Source organism: Cenococcum geophilum (genome assembly GCF_001692895.1).
Source record: "Cenococcum geophilum 1.58 unplaced genomic scaffold K441scaffold_61, whole genome shotgun sequence".
Classification (NCBI taxonomy): Eukaryota; Fungi; Ascomycota; class Dothideomycetes; order Gloniales; family Gloniaceae; genus Cenococcum; species Cenococcum geophilum.
In genome coordinates this window covers 1018994-1036885 of record NW_027137619.1, presented here as the reverse complement: position 1 = coordinate 1036885, position 17892 = coordinate 1018994, and the positions used below count along the sequence as shown (strand labels likewise).

General features: G+C 47.9%; 4 protein-coding genes across 4 annotated transcripts; 3 read left to right on the top strand and 1 right to left on the bottom strand.

The window, feature by feature from the left end:
• Nucleotides 1-2789: 2789 nt before the first annotated feature.
• On the top strand, nt 2790-7148 carry K441DRAFT_700177 (acetyl-CoA synthetase-like protein). The gene is made up of 2 exons (XM_067653232.1): nt 2790-3221; nt 3277-7148. Exons 1-2 carry the CDS (start codon nt 2841-2843, stop codon nt 6907-6909), a joined length of 4014 nt encoding a protein of 1337 aa, XP_067498536.1. The 5' UTR covers nt 2790-2840; the 3' UTR covers nt 6910-7148.
• Nucleotides 7149-8678: 1530 nt separating this feature from the next.
• Nucleotides 8679-12613, bottom strand: K441DRAFT_620361 (uncharacterized protein; the record flags this gene model as incomplete). The annotated part of the gene is made up of 2 exons (XM_067645924.1): nt 9731-12613; nt 8679-9682 (listed from the first exon to the last, which is right to left on the bottom strand). The coding sequence occupies exons 1-2, from the start codon at nt 12261-12263 to the stop codon at nt 8679-8681; spliced, it is 3537 nt and encodes a 1178-aa protein (XP_067498535.1). The 5' UTR covers nt 12264-12613.
• Nucleotides 12614-12817: 204 nt separating this feature from the next.
• Nucleotides 12818-15431, top strand: K441DRAFT_668307 (uncharacterized protein). Its single transcript, XM_067649979.1, has one exon. It carries the CDS (start codon nt 13298-13300, stop codon nt 15323-15325), a length of 2028 nt encoding a protein of 675 aa, XP_067498534.1. The 5' UTR covers nt 12818-13297; the 3' UTR covers nt 15326-15431.
• A 537-nt stretch (nt 15432-15968) lies between these two features.
• On the top strand, nt 15969-17392 carry K441DRAFT_620356 (uncharacterized protein). The gene is made up of 5 exons (XM_067645923.1): nt 15969-16173; nt 16233-16514; nt 16553-16788; nt 16841-17091; nt 17159-17392. Exons 1-5 carry the CDS (start codon nt 15999-16001, stop codon nt 17211-17213), a joined length of 999 nt encoding a protein of 332 aa, XP_067498533.1. The 5' UTR covers nt 15969-15998; the 3' UTR covers nt 17214-17392.
• Nucleotides 17393-17892: the final 500 nt, after the last annotated feature.

Sequence of the window (17892 nt, the reverse complement as noted above, 5' to 3'; positions counted from 1 at the left end):
ATTTCGCCGGTCTTTGTTGTTAGAGTCTCCGAATGTTTATATCCTGGCCATAATTGAACCTCCGGACTTCCTCTCTTGGTGCCTACATGCCGCTTGCATCACTCTTCCCCTCTTTGGCCCGTCACCTTCTAGCAGTCTACTCCACTCTACTTCCCTCCAACTTTAACCTAGTCCAAAAAGATCACTGGGGCTCCCCTGACAGGAGATCTCTTAGTGATCGTTAGCGTCTAAATTTTGGGGACTAGCCTAGGGAACTGACCGCTTCCTTCTTTGTGGCTACACTCCCTGTAGATGATATGAGCAAGTGGAGCTTTTTCCTAAGACGATGCGGAGAAACGAGAGCATACCACCTTGTTGCTCCCATTGAACGGCCCTGACGATCCGGATGATGATCAAGCGGCGAATACCCATACCGTTTTGATTCAGACTACATCTAAATGTCGATCGCCCAATTGGCCCAAAAAGACCGGTACTTCTAGCGAAGCCAAATAGGACGTATTTTATCGATTGACACTAAAACAACGTAGTCGGTATCAGTCTTCACCTCAAAATAAGCTAATTATAGTATATATGCCTTTTAGAAACTTTATCAAACTTCATTGGAATATATTGTCATTTCACTAAGCCTCTCGGGGCTTCATAAAGGCAGGTGCAAGGTACTGTCACTAAAATCTACATCTCCAACTATGAATTCGTAGAGAAAATCTACTTGTATAGACCGTAAAATATGTATTCTATGTGTCAGGCCTTCATTACTTATTAATTTTGCATGTGACCGTAGATATCCCGATAGTTTCTGTATTACAACAAAGTTCGCTCCTTCGGCTCCGCCGAGTACGACACCATTGAGGCTCACAAATACGTGAAACGGCCGTGTGTGATCAACAAGCGTATTCAGAATGATCAATAAGGCGGTGTGCTATAACATTCTTGTGACCGCGACCACATTTCCTGGGACACCGACCAGTTCGGTATAACTAGCTTGATCTGTATTTGGCCCTTCGCACTACTGACACGAGTTTATGCCAAAAACAGGTAAATCAGCTCCTTCAAGACCATGAAGGCTCTTGCGAATCGCCACAGCAGCGTTATTTTATCTAAGTCAACAAGGGCTGTCGTCAGCAACGCATGACGTGATTCTCATTTCCGATTCCTGTTCACTGCTTTTATGTCACATTATTACTTAGGGGAAGCTCTTTTGCTGGCGGATTTGCAGATGAGCGAATTATGTTGCCCTGTCGCTGTTTTTTTAAATATGCCGCGGCAACACGGTAGCCTCTACAAGGACCTCACCCTATGCTTACTAGTCTCTTAGTAGCGGCTGGCGTGCCGGGCCGCGTTGGCGGGCGGGTAGGATCTACGCTACCTTGGCGCATCTAGTTGAAGGCGCGTGTTGATCTTGGCGATTAAAACGACACAATTTTATGCCTTTAAAGTGATAGGTACGACCATTTTGACGCATTTTAACGTATTTTTGGGTATAAATTCGATATACCAGATCAACACATTTTCAACCGGATGCGCTAATGTGGTGTATGTAGGGTGAGATTTTAGAACCGGGTGGGGCTGGCGGGGCGCCGTCAGCCAACGCGGACGCGCGCCGCCTCCAAGTCTTGAGAAAGCTTACTTTAACGTTCCCTGGGCCGCGCATACGACCGTGCTGAAGGCAGGCATTCGCTGGCAAGATGATTGGTGAGCCATCAGACCAACAATGCTGACAACGAGGCATGACCAGCTCCTCTCTGAGGGCTAGCTAACCCAGGCTTCGTTGAATGATGGGGGCTTGTGCGTGGGGCGGATTACTGACGGTCGAATATTGGCCCGGGATAGATAAACATACCGGAAAAGGTAATTAATGCGCAAGTTAGATCTGACGCTACGGTCTAGCACCGCAGGACTTTGTGAAACGTTTTGGTGTGCTGCGCGCGGTCCAACTTTCGTAGGACATCACCAGGATAAGGGATACCCTGTATGGGTATCCGACAGACACGGGCACAGGCTCGCGTTCGCGCTAGAATTGATGGGGTGGATGAGTAAGGTAAGGTGCCATACAAGCAGTGCACCCGTCTTTCTAACCTAACGAGATACGTTTAGAAGGCTACATACTGATGTTGGACAGATTATACAATTCATCAATATAATCGCCCAAAATTGGTAATTATAATTATATAAGGACTCTAATTCCGAGCCGCCCGGCCTCCAAGCACGCGGTTATATACCCAGGTATAAAAGTTTTCTTTAAACTAATACCATTAGTAAAGGCGATATGTTATAAATAGTAACTTTTATAGGTTGATATTACCATACGGGGCAGTTTAGCCTACGCATATAAGATGTGATAATGCATTCTAATTTTACTAAGGATTTTGTGGAGACTCTTCCAGGGAGTCTAGATGCTCCCCTCCAGTTTATCGGTTATTGCTCGTAGTTTATTCCTCCCGCTTCGACTCTCACCGCCTTGATCAGAACTTTCATGTAGATCGGAAACGTTACAGTGAGATTATATCTTACACAAACCAGGAAGCTCGCAGTTAGGATCTATCTCACTCCTATCGTGATGTGGGGCCTTGGCCACGCTGACCGGAAGATTCTCAGACCTAACAGAACTGGAGAATCCTGGCTGAGTTCCCAGTACGACTGCTTGTGCCCCACCTGGTTGCTCGACTTTCCCCCTGGTATGGGGGCGAATCCTCTCCCCGCGCGGCTTCAAGTGGGGCAACTATATTCCTTCAAGAGTCTCTCTCGTCCAGAGTGCCCCAGTGTTCCTCCGTTCCAACCGTTTTCTCCCCTTTCTCCCCACGGGTGTTCGCCTCGTTACTTCCCTCTCTCGACGGTCCAGCATGCATTCTGCAGCTCTCGATTTACCTGATACAGCTGTACTACAGCGGTTCTGCGATGAGCAGGGAGTCCCGGTGACGTCGCTGTGCAAGGTAGGGTGGGCACTGGTGCTTCAGAGATTCTTCTACGTGACAGTCTTCCGTTTCCACCAGGCCACCGACGGGACTTTCACCATTTCTTATGAAGTCGACTTAGCCGAGCGGAGTAGCGTTTCCGCTGCACTCCATGCATGTTCTGTGGACAAATCAGCGGCGCTGGAGGACTGCCCGCCTGTCCTGCACTCCTCGAACGCCGTTCTCTTTGACGAGGTGGGCCCGCGGACTAAGAGCGTGGTTTGCTTCAAGACAGGAGAAGAATGCCCCTCGTGTGTACTAGAAGACAATGTAATGCTATCTTCCCATGTTCTTCTAAGTTAGTGTAATGTTGACTAATATATAGTACGACATCGTACTAGCCGTTTGCGATGGAGATGCTGCATTAAGCGCTCGTCTGTTATACCAAGACGGGTTCTTGTCGGAGGGTGGGGCGGTGTTACTTACTAGAGCCTTATCAACGGCAATATGGAGCATAATATCCTATCCGCACAACAATCTGGCAGAACTGGATCTCTTTACCAAGGAAGACGGCAATCAGATCCATCAATGGAATGCTACGCCACTGAATCCAGTCCAAAAGTGTATTCACCATTTGATTGAAATGGCTATTCCGCAATATAGCCAGAAAATTGCAATTGAATCCTGGGATGGTCAGCTCACTTATACCGAACTTGACGAAATGGCTTCCCGACTGGCCGGTTATCTTGTCGATCGGTGTGGTCTTGCACCGGAGGTTATTGTGCCGCTTTGCTTTGAGAAGTCGAAATGGACGCCAGTAACCATGCTGGCAGTCTTAAAGGCGGGTGGCGCATACACCTTCATAGACCCTGCGCACCCGGCCGATCGACGTAAATACATTATCGGCTCCGTGAACACAAAAATTGTCATCACGACGAAAAAGCTGAGAAGCCTTTTTCCAGACTATGAGACTATTGTGGTCGACGCAGACCTACTACGGCGAATTTCTGGCAGCTATGCTCCTGTTAGGAGCTCGTCGGTGGATGTGCGGCCTGAAAATGCTGCTGTTGTGGCTTTTACCTCGGGCAGCACAGGCTCGCCTAAAGGGTTCGTTCATGATCATAACTCCGTAGCCTCAGGTATAGTATCCAACGGTCCTCTTATACATCTAAACAACGAGTCCCGAGTGTTCCAATTCACGAGCTATACATTCGACATCAGCATTACAGAAATATATAGCACATTATACCACGGTGGATGTGTCTGTATCCCTTCTGACGAAGATCGCCTTAATCGTGTCGCAGAAGCAATGAACAGTCTGCGCGTGACCTGGACGTTCTTTACTCCTTCCTTTGCTCGCTTCATCCAAGGCGAGGACATTCCAAGCCTAAGAACTGTTACCATTGGTGGAGAGCCTCCCAGCATGGATGATGTAAATGCATGGGCGCCTAAATCGCAGCTTCTGAATGTGTATGGCCCGTCAGAACTGTCGATGTGGTTTGTGCAGGAACTGAAAGTGGGTCAATTGAAGACGATCTCGGTTGGACGAGCTCCAAACACGCGCTCATGGGTTGTAGACCCATCAAATCATGAGCAGCTGGTACCCGTTGGAGCGGTTGGAGAGTTACTACTCGAAAGCCCGGGCCTCGCAAGAGGCTATTTAGGTGATAAAGAAAGAAGCGCAAAAGTCTTCATCCCAGCCCCGTCTTGGCGGAAAATCAAAGGGCCATTGGATTTCTACATGATGTACAAGACGGGTGATTTAGTGCGTTATCTACCTGATGGCACTTTGATATACATGGGTAGAAAAGACACCCAAGTCAAACTACGTGGACAACGGGTGGAGTTGGGAGAGGTCGAGTTTCACCTTCGGCGTCACCTTCCCGACTCGGCGGAATCAGTGGCCGATGTCGTGAAGGCGCCAGGTTTGAGCACACAGCCTATCTTGGTTGCCTTTATTTGCCATGATGACTGGAAACGAGGAAGCCCGTTGACCAAAGGACTCGAGAACGAGCTCAAGGCCAAACTGCACAAGTCATTGCCGATATACATGGTCCCGGATATCTTTATCCCCATGTCTTCAATACCACACACAGTGTCTATGAAAACGGATCGTCAACAGCTGAAGCATCAAGCTGCTGAGCTGACTCTTAACGACCTCCGCATCCAGGGTCCTGGCAAACCCGAGACACCCCATGCCGATGGACCTATAGCACCATCTTCCTTACGTAACTCTCAGACTCCTCCTTCTTTCCTTTCTGTGTCTTCTTCCACAGATCGATCCCTACCTATACCTTCTCCGTTTTCTTTGATCCGGCCGGCGGGCATCAAGGCGTCGGTCCTTGCCGATGCGATATCTCAATGCCAAGTGCTTGAAAGAGCTATTGAGGATGTATACCCGTGTGCTCCGCAGCAGCAGGGCTTATGGGCGCTATCACTAGCAAGAGATGGAGACTACATGGGCCAATACATACTCGACTTGGCGCCACTAGTAGATATCGCAAAGCTTCGGGCTGCTTGGGAAACCGTCGTAGAGATGCATTCCATTTTGCGCACTCGATTCATTTATTCAAACGGGCAGACTTTTCAAGTTGTTGTAAGGGATCGCATCGAGTGGAAGACATCTTCTTCCCTGGACGCTTATCTGAAGGATGATCGACGTATCCCAATCGACTTTGGGAAGCCTTTGGTCAGGTATGCTATTGTGCCAAATAAGAAGAGTGAGAGCGCTAGAGGTGCTGCGCATTCACTTGTATGGACTGCCCATCACGCTCTTTACGACGGTGAATCTACAACCCTCTTCCTCAACCATGTGGCCGCAGCATACAATTCGAACCCTCTGGATCCAAAGAGGGTAATACCTTTAAGCTATTTTATAGCTTACCTTAGCAAATCGGATGAGTCATCTGCCGTTCAGTTCTGGAGCTCACATTTTGCTGGGTTGCCTCATACCGGTTTTCCCAAGCTCCCGCATCCAAATTACAAAGTGGATCCTTCCCTGTCGTATAAGCGCTACCTACGATTCGTGCGCAAGCCTCAATCGCGTATTACTACGCCTGCCATCTTGAAAGCCGCTTGGGTTTTGACGATGTGCAACGCAATGGGTGACCAAGATGTTCTATTTGGCTCAACTGTGGCAGGGCGAAATGCCGACCTGCCGTTGATCGAGAGCGTAGCTGGCCCGACCTTCTCGACCTTCCCTAATCGCATCATTATGCAGTCCACGCAAAGCGTTTTGCAGTTCTTAAACGGGGTGCAGATTCAAAGCGCGGAGATGATCCCCTTCGAGCATACTGGGATGCAGAAAATTGGGACTGTCAGCTCGGAGTGCAAGTTGGCATGCCAGTTTCAGAATCTGCTTGTTATTCAAGTTGACGACCCCTCTGCGCCCTATACACAGGTCTTCTCCTATAAGGAAGAATCAACCAGTCTCCGGAAGTTTACAAGTCATGCGCTGCTGTGGGAATGTACACTGAAGCCGGGTGGTGTAGACGTGCATGCATGCTTCGACGGCGCGGTGATCAGTGCAGCGCAAGTACGGGAGATCGCCGATGATTTCGAAACCTTCGTGCACCTTCTCGCTCTAGAAGAAGATAATCGCACCGTGGGATCTCTCTTAAAGGTGGATGTACCAGTGACCGATGGGCTCAAGTCTGCCACGGGCTATGACACCCCTGGCCAATCTCCTGAGCGGAAAGTTGATTTCGACTTGACCGTTGCTAAGACCATAAGGAAGGTCTGGGCCCAGGTGCTCTCGCTTGAGGAAGAGAGCATCAATTTGGAAGACGAGTTCTTTCGCAGCGGTGGTACATCCATCACTGCAATGGCTTTGGTCGCAAATGCGCGAACTCAAGGTGTCTCTTTCACTGTGGCAGACGTCTTCCGAAACCACCTCTATTTGGCCTGCCTGCCCTGTTTGATTTCTTTAGTTGTCCACTTACAACTTGTTCCATATTTAGATCCTCTCAACACAGTATTCTCTACGTTCCCTAATAATCCCCAACGGACTGGCATTTGAGTGGCTAGTTGGGCACGTTAGACGTTGGTGCCATGTCGATCCCGTAAGCAGGCGCTAATCAGTAGAAGTGCACAGTCACCAGGAGGTATCAGCAGTCCATTTTATAAAATCCTCCCTAAAATACTCCTATAGTTGTAAATCGGTATAATATCTATTTTAGTAAAATATAATATAGTATAGGAGAAAGCCGTTAACTTATTTTGCGGTATAAGTTATTATATTAAAGGCAAATTCGTCCCAATCTTTATCGATAAGTTTCGCGTGCTTAGCTACCCTTAGTAGTAAAAAGTCTTTTTAGTTATTTAAAGTAGGTGTAGCCATGTTTTCGGAAGAAGGGAAGTATTATTAGTATAGGGATTGTCGTTTAGTACGCGTTTGTGACGTGTATTTGCGATTATAGGGCTTAGGACTAGTTCTAGCCTTAAATTACAAAGACTTATAAAGCGTGTTGTTCTGCGTAATAGACGTAAGAATCTGTAATCTTAGAAAGGCTTAGGACCAGTTCTGGCCTTTAGATCCCTTAGATTTATAGAAGAGTTCTATTTAAGGTTTAGGACCAGTTCTAACCTTAAAAGACAGCTCCCTTTAGCACGAGTAGTTGTAAGGCAGTATTGCCAGGGTGTACGGTAGGGAGCAGGCAAGCCGAGCATGAGTCACATAGGGAGTCGATGGAAGAGGACGATATGGTAATGAGGGTAGGCAATAGCCTCGTACTGAGACGAACCGATAGGGGAGGAAGGAGGCTGCAAGCCCGAGGAGCTTATAAGGGGTGGCCAAGGCCTAGCCGAAGGCTAGCCTTGGCAGCCCCTGAGAGCTCCCAGGATGTAGCCGAGTAAGGGACCAAAAGTACCCTTACAGTAGTACTGATATAGTGGCTCGTCTCTTCTTGGTGGAATACCTAGCTGCTCTATAGTATAACAGTAAAGTTAACCACTAATCAGTGTTGGTTACACAAGGTAATATCACGTAGCTACGGTTCGTAAATAGTATGATGATTGTTCTGTGTTCTTCTTGAAGAAAGGGGTAAGGAACTTAAGGTTCCTCACCACGCTAGTGCCGCGGCGGCACGTGATGGCAACTTGCCGCACGTAACGGCAACTTGCCACACGTGACGGCAATATGCCTCATATGGTGACCATTTGCCTTTATTCCCAACAGTAGGCTTTGCAGTATGTGGGAATTAAATAAGTAACTTAATTGTAAATCTATGGAAATCAAGTGGTATAAATACATGAAAGTAGACCCCTAACTCCGAAGCCTATAAGTCATTTTAACCATATCCGAGACATACGAGGGTAGTGCTGACGCTAGTGAAACAGGGTCTGGTAGTCGGTTACACATGGCGTTAATTAAGGGTAGAGTGTAGGGGGGGTAAAAATCGTTAAAATTGACGATATTGTGCGCAATGTCTTATGAGACCTAATTTAATGTTCGGTAATTTTTACTTTCTTAGGTTTACCTACCAAATTTGAAATACGCCCGTATTGTAAGGAGGCCCGGGAGTCATTTACGGATATTTTTACCACCTCAACTCCAAAATCTTCAATAATCAATATCAATAAGCAATATTCAATACTGATGGAAGCCCTGCTGAAGGACAGGCTGTCAGCTCCTTATGGCAGGCGGACATGCACCAAGACATCAGGCCCCATGCTGGTATAGAGGCGTCTTTTTTAATGGAAGACCTAAATATTTATCGTGTGAGCTATTGAGAGACCGAAAGCTCGTTTGAGAGCGCAATGAGAGAAAGTTCGACTCGCCTAGCACGTCTAGACACCATAGTGAACGTAGGGAACCCAGTAAGGATTTTCCAACCTCTCCGGTTGTGGCCCCAAGCCTAATAACGTGGCATTCCTAGCCTCGACTACCTGATCCACCCACCCGCCCCGCAACGATCTCACTGCCTGGTGGAGTCCACGGCAGACCGCTATATCCGTCATCCCCTCGTCACGTATCGTCCCATACAGTACCCTAGCCACATCAACGCAGTGCCTGTCTGATACTTCCCATAGCGTTCCAACGGCATGCCGGAAGCCTGCAAGTTGCAAGGCACTGACGAGATGGATTCCTTCGTCCGCCAACTTATGAACTAAATTGGCTCCAGTCGAACACGCCGACAGATAACCAAGAAAGGGTAGGTTCCCTTGGAGCCTGTGGTCGCGGAGGTCAGCCACTGTCAAGGGCTTGGTTTTCCAATCTTCAAGGAGCAAACAGCTCTGTGAAGGCTCTATTGGATCCGACCGCCCGTGGCCTGCAAAGTGAAATATCTTGCACGTCTGTAAGGACTTTAGGACATCGTCCCTGCGCGGTAGTGGTTTATTCGGCTTCAGATGGAGAGACGGGCAAAGCCCGTTCAACATCTCCACTTCATTTGCCGCAAAGGGGAGAATTCCGTTCGCGGGCATGCCTGGTGTTTCGGGCATAGCAATCAGGACCGCATCCTCAGACTGGCCGGCGCCGGGCTGACGGACCGGATTTCGTCGTCCGTACACCAATGCTTTGACGGATGATGCGTACGATGACATGACCCTATCGATTACGGTCTCAACAGACCCGGGCGTATGGCGCCCTGCCGCATGGATGGGTAGTTGATTAAGCAACCCCGTGGGAACCCACCATATGCGAGGCCAGTTTTTATCAGACACAGGGCTATTAAATCCCAGTTCCTCTAGACATGGGCGACAAATGGTATCCCACAGCCACTCTAGAGTTGATGTCGTTTGAAAAGAGGGCGCCAGACGATATGATCGCAGATCCCGAGCCCGTTCCCGGACTTCTTTCAACGTCAGACCAGGTAGTTCCATCGCCCGAACACGGTTACTCTCAATGAGAAACGCATCGCATCGAAAAGAGCTCGGATTCACGACGACAATCGGGTTTGGATTTGCTGCAGCCATCAACTCGTCCGCGGTCGGCGCGAGAAGAAAGTTGTGGAACCCAGCCTCAGCGCGAATCCGCGTAAGAAGGTCACCAAATTTCTGATCCGCTTCGCGACGCCTTTTCGCTTCTAATTCCCAGAGAGGTGTTTCATTAGTGGAAGCCAAAAAGGGTGCCATTTCTAATGGGAGGTCCAGCTCGTCTCTAAGAGAGGCGAGTTCGTCTGCGAGGTTAGGGTGTTGCTGTTTGAGATCAGAGATGTCTCCGCGCATCTCCATGAGTGAGCTCGCAATAATGCCACGACCGAGTTCGAGGAGCTGCAATGCACTAAATGCATCTCTGCCAGCATTTAGAGCAGCAGCGGCAGCCATAGAAGCTAAGCCGGGAAAGTCTGCAAGCATGTGCTGCTTATCAGTGTGCTTCAATCGCCTCGGGCTCACAGTCGGGAGTAGGTTCACGGCCTTCTGCAGCAACAGACTTGCCTGGTCCCAATGTAGCTGCAGAGCAAGAATTTGAGCGGCTTCTCGGGCCGACTTAATGCGATCAGATGGACGAGCGGTTATACAATCCCAGCCTTCCATATAGGAAGAAAGTGCGGTGGCAAGGTCATCGGGCGCGCTCGTCCGCTCGTATCGCTTTTCGAGTAAACCTCCTAGGTTGGGTAACCGAATAGCTCGATCTGGATGGTCTTGAGGCGTATTTTTCACCGAAATTTCAGTATTCTCAATGGCCTCATTGAGATCATCCATTGAACCAGTCTCCTTGAATCGCTCGCCAAGCCAAAAACCAAGATCGCTCCGCCATCCAGCTCGATGGGGGTAATTATCACTAGTGAGTTTAATGGCCATACCCACATTATCGATGGCTTCGTTCATATCATCCACGGATTTGGTCCTTTGAAATCGCATGNCAAGTCTGTTCCCAAGGTTGTGCAATATTGTAGCTCGATCAACATGGTCATGAGGGATAACATCCAGTGCGAGATTAGCCATCTCAATGGCCCGATCAATGTCGCCTATTGAGTTGGATATATCGCACCGATAGGCGAGCAAGATTCCGAGATTGTTTAAACGACCAACTCGAAGTGGGTGGTCCGTAGGCGTTATATCGATTGCCTTTTCTGCAACCTCGACAGCTCGGTTAATATCATCAATTGAACCGGCCTTTTTAAAACGCTTGGAAAGCAAGGTCCCGAGGGAGCCCAAATATTTTGCTCGATCCGGATGGCCTTCCAGGGTAATCTCCACCGCAGTGGCCACAAATTCAACAGCTTGGTTGAGATCGTCTATGCTGCCGTTCAGGTCAGACTGCACACCGAGCCAATACCCAAGATTAGTTAATCGGCCAGCTCGGCTGGGATGATTCTGAGGTGTCGTCTTGACCGCTTCACTCATGACCTCGACCGCGGTGTTTAGATCGTTCATTGTACCGAGCTGATCGAATCGGGAAACAAGGCTGAGTCCGAGGCTAGTCAGCCAATCCGGCCGTTCTGGGTGGTCTTGAGGTGTGATCTCCGCCGCCATACTCGTAACCTCGATTGCTCGGTTGAGATCCTCTATGGATTCAGTCCGATCATATCGTGTACTGAGCTTATTTCCAAGATTGCTTAGGATCGCAGGCTGATGGATGTGGCGGTCGGAAATGCATTCCAATGCCAGACTGAGCGCCTCGATGGCTCGATTGAGATCATCCAAATTGCCAATCCTATTATATCGTTTGCCGAACTTGTCTCCCAGATTATTCAACATAATATATCGGTTGGGATGGTCTTGAGGTGTGTTTTCCATCGTTATTTTTGCAATCTCCACGGCTTCGTTGAGGTCATCGATCGAACCCGTTCTCTCAAATCGACTCCCAAGCCTATTTCCGAGATTGTTTAACCAACTAACTCGAGTAGGGTCGTCTTGAGGTGTGATCTCTAGCGCGATCTTTGTAACCTCGATGGACCGGTTAAGGTCAGTCAAGGAACCGGTCCTGTTAAATCTTCCCGCGAGCCAGCTCCCAAGATTGTTCATCCGACCAGCCCGATCCATGTCGTGATCAGGCGAAGCATCTACTGCCATTTCCGCGAGTTCGATGGCCCTGTTAATGTCGTCCATGGACCCAGTACTCTCAAATCGCCTCCCAAGCTGATTCGCAAAATTGATCAATACTGCAGCTCGGGCGTCGTCGTCTTGCGGTGTTGCTGTTAGCGCCATGCCGACAAGCTCGATTGCTTGGTTAAGATCGTCCATGGAGCCGGTACGATTGAATCGTCTGCCAAGTGAGCGTCCAAGGTTGTTCAACCAACTAGGTCGATCGGGGTAGTCTTGAGGCAATATCTTTAATACTACACTCGCAATCCTGATCATCCCGGTGAGATCGTCCATCGAGCCGCTCTGCTCAAACTGCACTTCGAGCTTGTCGTCCAGCTCTTTCATTTTGTTAAGTAAATTTTCAACATACCCATCGTCCTCTGCGTTCGTTGTCTCCTGCATGGTGTTGATAATTCGCGCTAAGGTGTCTGATAGTACTGGTTTGCTTGAATGTCTATCCCAACCGTAAGCGTCAATTTCTTCGGTGGTTGAGAGGGAGCCAATTCGAGGCTCTCGGAAAAAGTTGAGGGATTACTAGTTTAAGCTCCTTCCCCCCGGCCAAACGCGGCTGTAGGGGCATTCAGTCGATGATCTACAGAGTAGGGAGCGTGAGTATGCGCAAGGCGACCAATTGTCATTGACGCAATGCCTATAAGCGAATTCGGAATGTAGCACGGTCGTATGAAGTTTACACTCATAGTTGTACAGTATCCACTGATAGCATTGGCTGCACTTCGTGAAGGGCACATCAGCCAATCCGGTACTAAAATTAGCCCAAGGAAGGCATGAAATCAGGCCGTCGTCCGACGTCCAGAAGCGAAGGCCAACTTTGTTGAGGATGCCTAGTGACGTCTCACGAGATGTGATGCAACTTTTGATGATTGGCTGCAGCCTCGAATACTTAGCGCGATGACGTGGCCCGAAACTCTCTCTTGTTTGGGCGCTCAATCAGGCGGCGTGTGCTCCAAGTGCCCTCAATCAGTCTCTATCAGTCTAAACAAAGTGCTCCACTCGTTCACCAATGGGATATCTGAGAGGCTATAATTCCTTCTGACGTTTTTTTTTCCCTTGTTACTGAATCGCGCAATCCCGCAGCCACATTCAACAGAACGCCAGAAGAGAGGTCTGCTTGTGTTGGAAGCAGTGCTCAATTAGCTGTGTGTATTCTTGTTGTGGTGAGCACTGCTCACGCAGAAAATTTCTACCTAAGCCACATACAGTATTCAGTAAGCTTCCACTGATTGGCTACAAAAATCCTCTCGAAGACGGGCTCCATCCAACAGCTTGCATCGCGTCCTCCATTGCCCAAGCCATTAACCAAGACCAAATCTGGAATTCACCCAAGCAGTACCAACCAATAAGTCGAAATTTTGTCTTGAATACTCTGTGTCCGTTTTCTTGATATCCCCCCAGCCACCACCGACACACCTACCACTATGACTGATGGAACCAATACTCCAACAACGCACTGGGCGGTTTTGGTTGGAATCAATTACTACGTGAAAGATCGGTGCCTCAAGGGTAGTGTGCGAGACGCAGAGACAGTCAAACAGTATCTAGAGGCAGGTTCAACACATGTGGACATTGCCATCCTCACCGCGACCACACCTTCCGAGCCCGGCTCAACCCGTCCACCCGAGAAGGCGGAGCTCTGGCCTACACGCACGAATGTGGTTTCAAGCCTCAATAGAGTCCTTGCAAAGGCAAAACCTGGCGATTTCGTCTACATTCACTACTCCGGCCATGGCACGCGGAGGAACGAATTGGCAAACATGCACAAAGATCCTGGTAATCTGGCTCTGGTACTTTTCGAAGACAACGAATATGGCAGCAGCTACCTCAGAGGCATCGAACTAGCATCTTGCCTTCGGAAAATGGTAGAACAGGGACTTCTTGTCGCGCTTGTCCTTGACTGCTGCTACTCAGGCAGCGTCCTGCGCGATGGCGATCAACGGGATACCATCATCCGCTCAACTGATTATGACCCGGCCATCGACGCTGCATCCACGCGAATTCTTGGTACGAATTTTCTCAATTCGGATGGCAGTTTACGTAACTCTCAGATACCACTGGACCAGTGGCTTGTCGACCCTGATGGGTACACCATCCTCTCGGCCTGCAGTCCACATGAAAAGGCATGGGAAATCGAAACTGGAGGAGCGCGGAGGGGGGCCCTTACTTACTTTCTTATTGATGCTCTCAGCGCTTTGAGGAAGGCTGGGGTAGAAATCACACACCAAGCCCTATATCAAAATCTACGCTCGAGGTTTCACGCATCCTGGCCGCAGCAGACTCCGATGCGGTACGGAAATGAAAACCTCTCCTTCTTTGGGAAACTCGTAGCTGCGACGAAGGCAGCCTTTGCGTCTGTCTACCGGACGGATGACGGACGGCTATGCCTGACCGCAGGCGAGGCCCATGGCATATATGAAGGCGATGAGTACGCCGTGTATCCGTTCGAACAATCAGAGAACGCGACCGGCCAAAAAAAGTATGAATCTGTGATGGTGAAAGTTGATACCGTTCGATGTCTTACATCAGACCTGGTGGAAATCGAGTCAAGTCTTGGTACAATCAAGGTCGAGACAGGCTGGAAGGCGAAGCCGGTTACTTATTTCTCACCTAAGAAGATTCCCATAAGGCTCATGGCGAATGTCAACAACCCAAACCAATGGATACAGGCTGCCAGACAACATCATTTCCTAAACATATCCACCGGAAATGCTGGGACAGAGTCCTACGTTTTTGGGGTCACTGTTAATGAAAACGAAGAATACGAAATACTCGGCGGGACAAACGAAAAGATCATCAGCTTGCCAACCCTACCCCTTGAGATGAACGGAGCCTCAAGTGCTGTCATGCATGTCTTACAGCACCTTGCAACATTCAAGTTTTTTGAAGGAGTTGAGAATCGAATGCCGAGCCCGTCTTTCGAAGGCTCATTTTCACTTCTTCCGGCCACCAGCCTTGGAGAATCTGGGGTATTTGAGGTTAGGCATGGTGAGATATGGGGTTTTACGGTTGAGAACCTCAGTACCATTCCATTGTATCTTGCGATATTCAACTTCACTCCATCCTGGCAGATTGTCAACTTGATATCGCTCGCTGGAGGAGGTGACTTTTTTGTGTTGCTTCCTAAAATAGAAGACAACCTCAGGAGCAGACAAGAAATAAATATGCGGATGGAAGTTCCTGAATTCTTTCAAAATCGAGGCGAAAGTCGGTGCGAAGATGTAGTCAAGGTTTTCATTACAAGCAAGGCAACATCTTTTCCAGCGATGATTTTACCTGAAATGCCACTTTCGGCGAAAGATCTGGGCGGAGAGTTTCGGGATGGTCATAGTCACATGTGGGAATTCCTTTCGGAGTTCATCAGCGGCATCCGAGGCAAAGGTGCTGCTGTTCATGAACAATGGACAACGAGGAATTTTATCATACGCACAGATGTAGAAAAGAGAAAGTGAAATACTGGCGACCTCTCTTACTCAAAAGCATTATAGAACTCTAATTCATTTTCATCGAAGGCTTTGCCGTCCTTCACAGACTTGCCATTTGCATCGCAAAGAGTATAACGTCCATTTTCCACCAAAGCCACTTTAAATGGGCCTTCACGTGTCCCGGAAGCGTTAAGGTAAACTTCGTCGTTAGGTCGAAACTTGACCTTCTGTATATAATTGGTAAGAATGACCTCGGCTCAAGGGGGCTACTCATACTGTTTTAGGTTGCTCAATGATTGGGCGGTCGCCATCAGCAGGAAAGGTGACTTCGGAGGCGTAGGTGGTGCTGCATGATTTGTCAGTGGATTATCTGGCGGGGATACTAAGTGACTCACTCGCTGGTTTGTCCCATCTTTCTTCGTTCGGTTGGACGTCCCAAGTGTAAGCTAGAGTGCAGCTGCCGAATGTTGCCAACGAATAATTCGGAGAATCTGCGGCGCAGAAAGTAAGCGGGTGGATAAAGTTCTTATACGATTTGACAGCCTTGCGGCGCGCTGATTTGGTGCATTAGTGTGCCATTGCCCGATTATGCAGTGATGGTCAGCTGTCGTGGTTCACTTGCCTTGGGCGTCATTACTTCATACCCAAAATTCTCCAGCGATTTATCAAAGATGCAACATCTTCGCACTTAGATAGCATTATGGCTCAGCGTGAAATCGATATCGAACTCGCTGATTTATCTTCGGCAACCGCTAGAGATGCCGACAACTTGGTTTCTAGATGTAGTAGCATATTCCAAGCTACATCGTCTTGGATAACAAAATTAGCAGAAAGTCGTTATAAGAGAGAGGATCGTAGAAGGCTAGAAGTGCAAAGTATAAATTACAGTTTGTTCACACCAAAGTCGTCAAATTGTACTGCTAACACATACTAGTCGAAGACTATCCCTCCGGCTATCCCCGATTCTCGGCTCTAGTTGCCTCTCATGACTCTTTCCATCTCTGTCGCCGGTTCACCAACCTCCGTACGCGCCTGATTTTCTTAAAACAGGACAGGCTGTCTTTCTTGGAAAAGCAATTGGAAAGAATCGATCGAGAAGAGGATACCCTCTTACGGCTCGGATGTATTCGAAGAGATGACAATCCCGAAAGGAATTCTATTTTTTCGGACATCAATGAGGCCTTGGCTGATTACGGCACGTCTAATTTCTGCGCTAGTCTCCAAAACATCTATCTATTCTAACGAATGACGCAGACGAATTGATAGAAAGAAATCGCCGGATACTCGGCTATGAACCACCGAAGCCGCGAGACGTCTTGAACCTACAAAATTGGATCAACGGAAATGGATGCATTGCTAGAGAAGAAACGGCGTACCTCGATCGTTCTAAAGACTTGCTCAGCATATCTTTTCGGGAGGAGAGTGCTGTAACATGGCTAGAGGCGCTGGTAGAGCACGGCCTCTTTCAGCTTCGCCAGCGCTTTGGCCAGGTAAAGAATCTCGAGCATTGCCGCCAATAGACGCAAGCTGAATTTGTGACAGCGTTCTCATCTCGACATCTCGAGGGACCCGAACGTGCACATATTTCACCGGTTATCTATAACGTGCGTGGCCCGAGTCCTGCTGACCCCATTCATCATTCTTCTTCTCCTCACCCCGGTCATTGCTTGCTACTCCATCAGCAGCCTGACTGCCAGACTGCTCGTCATCATAACTGCCACTGCCGGCTTCATTGCTGTTTTGTCTGGCCTGACTAAGGCGAGGGTTGTTGAGTTGGTTGTAGCAGGTGCAACGTAAGTCCAGTAATCATCCAAAATACTCTAGGAAAATTTCGTGCACAGCTAATATAATGATACGAAGATATACAACGGTGCTGATCGTGTTCATCTCTAGCACAAATTTGGTGGCTAATTAAAGAAACTTAGGTTAAGAGGGATTTCTAAAGGGTATAAGTAGATCTTAGGGATTAAGGTAGATCTAAAAGGTAATAGTATTTCGGGAGGGTCTAAATAAAGATTGGCTAGTATAACTATGCTATGTTGGTCCCTTAAAGACATTAGAAATATTTAATTGGAACTTCCGTTAGGGACGGCTTACGAACTACTTATTTTAAATAACTCGTGCCTAGTACGTTTAGTATTAAACTACTTAGTAGTAGTTAATCTTTTTATACCCCTAGGGCTTTAAATAGTACTACTAGCTTTAGACTAACTTATAGAGTTAGTATTAGCACGATAGAGATATATATCCTTTAGGTTCCTCGCTAAAGGAGATAATTCTATCCATTTCTAGTATTGTAGTTATATTTCTATCTAATCAATTAATATATTAAATTCTTTTGGTGCTATATGCCTTTTAATACTATTATAGGTTAGTTGTTAATTTAATAGATATAATTAAAAACTAATATTATATTGGAATTTAGGTTATAGAGACTAATAAGTCCTCTAGGTTTAAAACAACTCTATTTTTAGCTAGCAATTATTACAGCGCTAGTGGCAACTGGTAGAAGCTAGTAGATTATAGTTAACAGATATCGGTAGATATTAGTAGATTATAGTAGATAGTCGCAGATAGTTATAGACAGTTTTATA